The sequence below is a fragment of the Musca vetustissima genome, unplaced genomic scaffold (genome assembly GCF_032173495.1).
Source record: "Musca vetustissima isolate MV318-11 ecotype Yass unplaced genomic scaffold, APGP_CSIRO_Mvet_v1 utg20322, whole genome shotgun sequence".
Taxonomy (NCBI): domain Eukaryota; kingdom Metazoa; phylum Arthropoda; class Insecta; order Diptera; family Muscidae; genus Musca; species Musca vetustissima.
Window position 1 is genome coordinate 51,408 of NW_026884151.1, and position 9,813 is coordinate 61,220.

Here is a 9,813-nt window from a genome sequence, read left to right on the forward strand (position 1 = left end):
ATACTTTTCAATGATCGACATCATACAAATCCCACATTTATCCTGAAAGCACTATGAATCATTAAAAATACTTACAACGGCTTTTGTCCGAAAGCAACTAAGAGCAGATCCAGAAAAATTGCCGGTATTATCTGCAAGAAAATAAACTAAAAGCAAAAAAACAAAATTTCAAGTTAAATCAAAATTTCATTTTCCTAACTTCACACACACACACAATAAAGTCCACTTACCCTAGAATAATGCAATAACCAATTATTGGTCATACTGCCCTCTGGCAACCATATACATTTCTCAAATGGTATTATACGAATATTCTTTTTACCCACATCAACAATATCGTCCGAACTCATGTGACGTTTCGATGAATTACAACAATTGTAGATTTCCAATTGATCGGTGGCGGCGGCAGAGAGTGGTGCAGTTCTTGTGCCCAATTTAAATGCTGCCACAAGCAGCGATTTAGCACACATATCCACAGCAATAATGTCGGGAACTATTTCAGGATTACTATAAGTGGAACGTAATACACCAAGACCACTGGCTACCAACAAGCCAATGGGACCATTAAAGTTGTCTATATATCCTGGTATTGGTTCTTCGTAGCTGCTAATCACTATGGACAGAAAGAAAAATTATATAATTGATAGAAAACTGAGTCAGAAGAGTGTGGCAAGGTGGTGGCGGCAAAAGGACGAAAAAGACAATTTTAAACTTTGTATGGCTGAAGATCCAGTAATTTGAAGAAGTCTACATGAATTGAGATTCGAAACTAATGTGGATTTTTGTAGTGTTTGGTGGACGGCTGGGAGAGCCACAATTCAATTTTATCTGACCCAATTCGAGAAATCCAAAGAAATAAAAGAAATTAAATACTGAGTCAGAAGAAGACTGCGGTAAGGCGGTGACGGTAAGATATTTTACGGGGAAGCTTCTATTCCAGCATTGCAGCTGCAGATATAAGTTGGGAGGCTATGGAGTCCCTAACCCTAGAAGATGAATCAGACAGAGACTCTGTACCGACCGAACTTAAGTTGGAGGATACAGAAATTTGAAAGAAGTTTCAATGAATTGAGTCTCGAACTAATGTGGATTTGTTGTATTGTTTGTTGGACGACTGGGAGAGCCACAATTCAATTTTAATAGGCTTCATATTTTAATATACTGTCCGGAGAATAGAGATATTCTGGAAAACAAATTGTGAATGTGCCGCCCTGGAAGATGAAGATGACTGTCAAAAGTGCGACTGACGTGGACGTGGTACGACGCTGTAGAAGAGACTATAAAGCCGCATTCGACAGTCCTATACATTCAGAGGCGAAACTAATACGTCTATGCACAAGGGCAGCAGTTAAAGTCAGAAAGGACCTCTTGGATCCCTTCAATAACGAATGAGGATTCAGACAAGGTGACAGTTTGTCGTGTGACCTCTTTAACAACCCGCTAAAAAAGGTCATACGAGAAGTAAAAAATTGAGAGAAAAATTCTTCGGAAGATGATATGCTGCAAGGGGTAAATATCGTCGTCGAATGAACCATTAGTTGTACCATCTATTCTAGTCAGACGGATCAAGTTGCAGCTAATATGTTGGCTAGGTCATGTAGTCTATGAATCTGAAGCTGTACAAAACGAAACGCTCTACAAGAAACTGATATTACCAGTACTGCTCTATGAATGGATGAGGATGTCCTAGCTAAAAAGGCATATAAAAGCGAGCCATGTGATGGTTTACGCAGAAGGTGAAGGCCACGAATTCGATGGAAAGATCAAGATAACATCTCGGAACAGGATCATTCAAATTGGAAGAGCTGTGCACAAGATCGACATGTTTGTAAATATTTTTCAAGTTCGGCTTATGGAACAAATGTTCTGTCACAAACCATCTAAGTAAGTATGTATATGTTATGCAAAAATATAAACGTACCTATGGAAGGTCTCACAATAATAATCGGCAATGTATGGCGATTATCATCAACAATGTGTTCGGCCAAACTTTTCGTATAGGTATAACTATTCGGATGATTCGGTGCCAATTTGGGGAACAAAATATTTAACGATTCCTCATCATATGTTTCGGCTGCTTTAATCATAGTTTGCCAATCACCATAGGCAGGATATATCTAAAGAAAATTAGAAGGCATAATTCTATTTTACTGGTAAGTGGCTACAAATCGACTATTTCAACCTTTTCTTCCAACTCCTTATAATCGGGATGGGCATAGGTCGTTGAGACATGTACAAATGCCTTAAGTTTCCTTAAGCCCTGGGCAAACTTAATCATTTCATATGTGCCGCGGGTATTCAGTAATAATGAAGTCCTTAGAGCTTCATCAAAACGTACTGTGGCGGCCACGTGGAATATTATTGAAACATTACGCAATTTCTCCAAATCCTGCGATGAAATAGCCAAACCCTTTTCACAACAATCTCCGGCTATGGCTATGATTTTATGAAGCGAATCAGGTTGTTCTAGGGGAAGACGACGAAATACAGGGGTTTTCAGCAGCTCCTTTAAACGTTCTTCGGGAGTTTTATTTTTCTTGGTGCGAATTAGAACATAAAGTTTTGAGATGTTCGGCAAGGATCGTAGGATTTTTTCAACCAAGACTTTTCCAATGAAACCTAAAAGGGATGCAAGGATCAGAAAACAAATCAATTATGATGGGTCCAGTCATGATTTCTAAAAAAATTTCTTTTTCATCTCACCTGTTCCGCCGGTCACGAAAATTTCCTGATCCTTATAAAAATCCACTATAGACATTTTGGCAGAAAATTAAAAAAAATTCTCAAATCGTTTATCAATGCTTCAATGCCGATTATCGAATGGCCATGATTCTTTCTAATTACGAATAGAAATCAATTTTGAAAGACACACAGCATTAGCATATCTTAGGAAAAAGTTCACAAAAATACGTGCGTTTTGAATGCAAATGAGACAGAAACCAAATAAAATAATCAATTATTTTTGTTTTCGATTTTTTTAATTTTTGATGTCAAGGTTCAAAATATTTGAGGAGACAGCAAACATCGATGAAATTGCATTTCTTGGCTGTGAATAATGGCAAGCGTTCTGACTTGCTTCGGAAAATGTTAATTGGCCTTTGAGCGTGTGCCATGTCCACAATATCGAAATTCAGAATACTGATAGTGGTGGCATTACTGGAAGTGCAGCAGATTTCTTTTTTAAACCCAGACAATCAATCAGTGCAAATAGAATGGATGCCAATACGAGTATTCCCAGGATCACTTTTAAAAAATCCACGCCTTTGTATGTCAGTCCGTTAAAAACTACTTTTAAAAAATCCACGCCTTTGTATGTCAGTCCCTTAAAAACTACTTTTAAAAAATCCACGCCTTTGTATGTCAGTCCGTTAAAAACTACTTTTAAAAAATCCACGCCTTTGTATGTCAGTCCGTTAAAAACTACTTTTAAAAAATCCCCGCCTTTGTATGTCAGTCCCTTAAAAACTACTTTTAAAAAATCCACGCCTTTGTATGTCAGTCCGTTAAAAACTACTTTTAAAAAATCCACGCCTTTGTATGTCAGTCCGTTAAAAACTACTTTTAAAAAATCCACGCCTTTGTATGTCAGTCCCTTAAAAACTACTTTTAAAAAATCCACGCCTTTGTATGTCAGTCCCTTAAAAACTACTTTTAAAAATTCCACGCCCTTGTATGTCAGTCCCTTAAAAACTACTTTTAAAAAATCCACGCCTTTGTATGTCAGTCCCTTAAAAACTAGTTTTAAAAAATCCTCGCCTTTACATGTCAGTCTCTTAAAAACTACTTTTAAACAATCCACGCCTTTGCATGTCAGTCTCTTAAAAACTACTTTTAAAAAATCCACGCCTTTAAATAGTCAATCCCTTAAAAACTACTTTTAAAAAATCAACGCCTTTGTATGTCAGTCCCTTAAAAACTACTTTTAAAAAATCCACGCCTTTAAATAGTCAACCCCTTAAAAACTACTTTTAAAAAATCCAATACCCCAACCCCAATACCACATATTATATTAAAAGTATATTTCGGAATCCCCACAGCTATTGTAAATGTATTCATTGCATTTATATTTTTGTAGCATACGTTTAGGAGTTAATTAGAATGTTATTTGAATATTGTAATCAAGACCTATAAATAAGGTCACCCAGGTAGCAATCGAAATCAGTAAACAGCTATAAATAAGGTCGCCCAAGGAGACCAGCTGGATATCAGCTGCCACTCAAGTTTGCTGTCAAAATACATTGTTGTGAATTGACTTCGATTATTTTGACATTAGACATGAAAAAACAGCTGTTTCCGATTTCTATTGCTACCTCTGTGACCTTATCATGGCCTATAAATAAGGTCACCAAGGGAGACCAGCTGATTATCGATACCTCTCAAGTTTGCTGTCAAAATGCATTATTGTGAATTGACTTCCCTTATGAAAACGTAAACAAAGTCGAAATTTTTGACATTAGACTTGAGAAAAAACAGCTGTTTTCCGATTTCGATTGCTATCTTGGTGACCTTATTAATAGATCTTGATATTTACATATATTTGTTCTTAAGTAAGGTCTATAAATAAGGTCATCCAGGGTGACCAGCTGGACATCGGCTGCCTCTCAAGTTTGCTGTCAAAATGCATTATTGTGAATTGGCTTCCATTATGAAAACGTAAACAAAGTCGAAATTTTTGACACTAGACTTGAAAAAAAACAGCTGTTTTCCGATTTCGATTGCTATCTTGGTGACCATGGCCTATAAATAAGGTCACCAAGGGAGACCAGCTGATTATCGATACCTCTCAAGTTTGCTGTCAAAATGTATTATTGTGAATTGACTTCCATTATGAAAACGTAAACAAAGTCGAAATTTTTGACATTAGACTTGAGAAAAAACAGCTGTTTTCCGATTTCAATTGCTATCTTGGTGACCTTATTAATAGATCTTGTTGGTGACCTTATTAATAGATCTTGGATTGCTACCTTGGTGACCTTATTTATAGATCTTGATATTTAGATATATTTGTTCTCAGGTTCTTCATAATCGGAAGATCATCCAAACCAAAAATATTTTTCTTGAAAATCCGTTTCCTTTCGGCTATTTATAATTGGGCCGGTTATTTTTTTAAATTCATTCTTTTCCATTTTTCTTTAAAAGTCTGAACATTTTTGTTTACGCGAAATTAAAAAACTGGCACTCAATCAAAATTGCATCACATATTCCGCCAGGGGGAATGTTAATTATTTATTTACAACAACAAAAATCAAATACCACCCATTATTGCACATTAAAATAGACACACAGTACTCGATAAATATAACGCAATAGATAATAGAGACCAACATATTTTAAAATATTATGCAGAATCATATAAATACGCAGCCGCAAACGTGCTTGTGGCGATGCAACGGGTCGCTCCTTCAACAGAAATTCTTTGGCTCCCTTAATACCGTTCGCAAGGAACACCTCCTTATCGGCCTCAACGTAATGCAGAAAACCAAATCTTTTTCTAAAACAATCAGAAAATAAATAGGTAATGTTTTTTTTAAGTAAATATGCTGCTGCTTTTTACTTGTCTTTATCCTCTACTAGATCCTCCAAGGCCATTAGACGGGTGTTAATAAAATTCCATTCGGTGTTAATAAATAATTCCAATGAATTTTTTGTACAGTGTATGCGTCTTTGTAGTTTCATCAAACTGCAAATATTAAGGAGAAATAAATAATTTTTCGAAAATTATCCGCAAATCGAGAAACTTAGCAATTGAAAATTTACTCTATAATGACTTACAATGGAGGATATTTGGTGAATCGCAGCAAAAAGTCAAACAGAAGAGCCGGTAATATTTGTACACAGAATACCTGAAAAACAAGATGTAAAATTAAAATAAAAGTAAAGAATTGGATGATCAGCTGATCGAACTTCAGACTCACCCTAGTATAGTGCCATACATCACATCTGGTTATATTGCCCTGCGGCACCCAAATACATTTTTCAAATGGATTTTCCAAAATGACCTTTTTGCCCATTTCAATCAATTCACCTGTACTAATTGAATTCATTTTCGAATTAGAACAATGGAAAACTTCAACATCTCCGGCAATCTGATCAGATGGTGTGGGTTGCGTCACGACTTTATAGGCAGTTAACAACAGTGTTCGTACACAAAAATCAACTGGTATAAAATCGGGAATACAATCGGGATTGCCATTATTTGTACGCATAATACCAACGCCACAGGCGACCAGCATACCAATGGGACCATTGAAATTATCGACCCAACCGGGAAAGGGTTCCTCAATGGAGGAAATAACTGAAAGGGAATTTTTGGAAAAGAGATTAGGGAAGGACTGTAATGGTTTATATGTTTATAACCTACCTATAGATGGTCGGAAAATGGCCACAGGCAACTTTGTTCTATATTCGCGTATGATTTGTTCCGCCAAACTTTTGGTAAAGGTATAGGTATTCGGGTGACTTTCAGCGTATTTGGGAAATAGTGTATCCAGAATCTCGTCATCGTAAGTTTCGGCCAATTTTATAGTGGTTCGCCAATCTGCATAGGGTGGGTAGACCTTAAAAAATTGAAAATAAAATTTTATTAAAAACCTTTGAAGGCGTGGTTTTTTTAAGTAGTTTTTTAGGACCACCCTAAGGCGATGATTTTGTAAAAAATATTTTTTAAGGAACAATCCAAAGAGGTGGATTTTTTAAAAGTTGGGACGTCTTAGTACTCAGTTTACACTTGGGGTGCTATTATCTATTGCGTTATATTTATCGAGTACACAGGCTTTAGCTTCATAGATGTACTAGAACCCCCGACAGGTTTCTCCTTCTTTGAAGGGACTACCGTGGTGGTCTTAGTACTGGGTCGGGGGATCCTATCAATCAAGAAGTCCCTCTCAATATAGTTTGGATAGTTTCTGGAGAACTTCCAGATAAATTTGAGGTTCCTCTTGATTAAAAGGAACACCTTTCCCGTGATGGAGTCGCTGTCCCGTCCGACGTATCGGTTGCAGTAGTTTACTGCTCTCTGGTACATCTTCTTGGCAGCGATCTCCTTGGCATCGACTTGCCTAGCAGTTACTGGTACTGATGAACCATCCATCAGTTCCAGTATTAAAATTCGACTCCATAGAAAGTGTCCTGACTGCAAACCGTAGAACGCTGATAGGCGCGAAGTCGCATGACACCCCAGCGTTAGGGGGCCACATTAAAGAGGTAGTGACCCAGACCTTTTGAGATGGTTGTATAGGGGCGCCATTCTTGCCTCGTCGGCCCAGGGATCATAGGCACTCGTTCATTTCCTCCGAGACTCTCCCCTGAGCCCGTAAATTGTCCGCGACTGTTTATTTGTTATTCACAGCCTACCATTCAGCTCTGCTCCCCGAAGGCGGAGAACGCCTATCCAAATGCGTGGATTTTTTAAAGGTAGTTTTTAAGGGCCTATCCAAAGGCGTGGATTTTTTGAAAGTAGTTTTTAAGGGCCTATCCAAAGGCGTGGATTTTTAAAAAGTAAAGTTAAAAACTAAGGGCGTATCCAAAGGCGTGGATTTTTTAAAAGTAGTTTTTAAGGGCCTATCCAAAGGCTTGGATTTTTTAAAAGTAGTTTTTAAGGGCGTATCCAAAGGCGTGGATTTTTTAAAAGTAGTTTTTAAGGGCCTATCCAAAGGCGTGGATTTTTTAAAAGTAGTTTTTAAGGGCCTATCCAAAAGCCTCGATTTTTAAGGTAGTTTTTAAGGGCCTATCCAAAGGCGTGGATTTTTTAAAAGTAGTTTTTAAGGGCCTATCCAAAAGCCTCGATTTTTAAGGTAGTTTTTAAGGGCCTATCCAAAGGCTTCGATTTTTAAGGTAGTTTTTAAGGACCCATCCAAAGGCGTGGATTTTTTAAAAGTAGTTTTTAAGGGCCTATCCAAAGGCTTCGATTTTTAAGGTAGTTTTTAAGGACCCATCCAAAGGCGTGGATTTTTTAAAAGTAGTTTTTAAGGGCCTATCCAATGGCTTCGATTTTTAAGGTAGTTTTTAAGGACCCATCCAAAGGCGTGGTTTTTTTAAAGGTAGTTTTTAAGGGCCTATCCAAAGGCGTGGATTTTTTAAAAGTAGTTTTTAAGGGCCTATCCAAAAGCCTCGATTTTTTTTAATGTAGTTTTTAAGGGCCTATCCAAAGGCTTCGATTTTTTAAGGTAGTTTTTAAGGACCCATCCAAAGGCGTGGATTTTTTAAAAGTAGTTTTAAAGGGCCTATGCAAAGGCCTGGATTTTTAAATGTAGTTTTTAAGGACCTATCCAAAGGTTTCTTTAAAAATATTTTTTTGATGTACATAAAATAAGCGTGGATTTCTAAAAATATTTTTTCCGCAACTTACCATCTCCTCAATAGTTATACGATCCGGATGGGCGTATGTTGTCGAAACATGTATGAATGCCTTTAAATTCTTCATGCGTTCCGCAATTTTCACCAGTTCATAAGTGCTTCGTGTATTTAGAAATATGGAATTTTTTAGAGTATCATCGAAGCGGACACATGCCGCTACATGAAATATTAAATTGACATTTTGTAGCTTTTGTAAATTTTCCGCTGAAATTCCCAGTCCCAATTCATTACAATCACCCTCAATGGGAATGATACGTTTAAATGCATCGGGTTGCTCTTCACGTGCCCGACGAAATAGCGTCGAGTTCAAAGTTTCTTCCAGACGTTCGGCTGCACTTTTACCCTTTTTACTGCGTATCAGAACATACATTTTTCCAAAGTTTGGCAGCGAACGCAGAAGTTTTTCGATCAGTGCCTTTCCAATGAAACCTGCAGGGGAACATGAACATTTATTAATTAGTCGGATACACTGAACGTTATTATCACATATAAGCTTTATTGCAGAACCTAGAAAAATTTGCTATTTTTGAAATTTTTGAAAAATCCGAGGCATCCGATCATTCATTGCGACATGTCTTGACATGTCTTCATTGCGTACTGTGACCAACTATACGGTTTGGTATATTATTTTCAGGATGATAACAATCTTTTGACCTAACCGAATCTTATGTCCATTTTTCCCATGACGATTAACATCCTTATTTGTATATCAGAAGAATTTTTTCTGATAGTTTATTCGAAGCGAATATGTGATTTGAAATATACGAACAGTTTGTTAATTTAAATAAATAAGACTTTATAGGTTATCAATAGTTTTTAATATTTTTTATACGAAAATAAATAAATTTAAACAAATTCACTTCAACCTCCTCTCTGAATGCTTTCATATATCTTTTTTATAAATTCCTTTTATATATTTAATTTTTTTTTTACCTGAGCCACCCGTAATAAAAATTTCTTGATTTCGATAAAAATTTTCAATTGACATTTTGTTTTTTTTTTAATACAACACTTCGAACGAACCGTGTCTGTCAAAGCGTTACAAAAGTACTAATGGCAGAGACTAAAATTATTTTGGGTGAAAGACCGATACGGCTGCATGGCGGCACATGGTTAAATTTCAACATGTCATTGCTTAATTATTTACATATAAATACATCAAAGAATGGAAAATTAATACAGGAAAGTATACACTATGCTAATCAATATTAACATTGTATTTAATTGAAATTGAATTTTGTTTTTAATTTATACCGAAAGCTGTACTATTACATACGATAATACAATAAAAAATAAATGCAAAAAAGAACACGACAAAATATTGTAATATTTATTATTTAATTTAAATACGATTAAATAATATCCGTTTTACTTAGAGGAATATTTTAAAAACACATATGCTTCGATATGGTTTTGAGTTGCTTACTTAGGCCATAGTAGCATCTGTTGGCCAACACT

At 36.2% G+C, this 9,813-nt stretch overlaps 1 protein-coding gene across 1 annotated transcript; it reads right to left on the reverse strand.

Annotated features, from left to right (window-relative positions):
• Positions 1-5,259: 5,259 nt before the first annotated feature.
• Positions 5,260-9,343, reverse strand: LOC133331158 (putative fatty acyl-CoA reductase CG5065). The gene is made up of 7 exons (XM_061539554.1): positions 9,289-9,343; positions 8,348-8,784; positions 6,362-6,557; positions 5,916-6,295; positions 5,773-5,843; positions 5,555-5,680; positions 5,260-5,491 (listed from the first exon to the last, which is right to left on the reverse strand). Exons 1-7 carry the CDS (start codon positions 9,341-9,343, stop codon positions 5,260-5,262), a joined length of 1,497 nt encoding a protein of 498 aa, XP_061395538.1.
• Positions 9,344-9,813: the final 470 nt, after the last annotated feature.

Coding starts and splice junctions, on each gene's coding strand:
- LOC133331158 (XM_061539554.1), bottom strand. CDS start 9,343: ATGTCAATTGAAAATTTTTATCGAAATCAAGAAATTTTTATTACGGGT. Junction 8,785..9,288: donor TTTTATTACGGGTGGCTCAG/GTAAAAAAAAAA, acceptor GTTCCCCTGCAG/GTTTCATTGGAAAGGCACTG. Junction 5,492..5,554: donor CTAGTAGAGGATAAAGACAA/GTAAAAAGCAGC, acceptor TGATTGTTTTAG/AAAAAGATTTGGTTTTCTGC.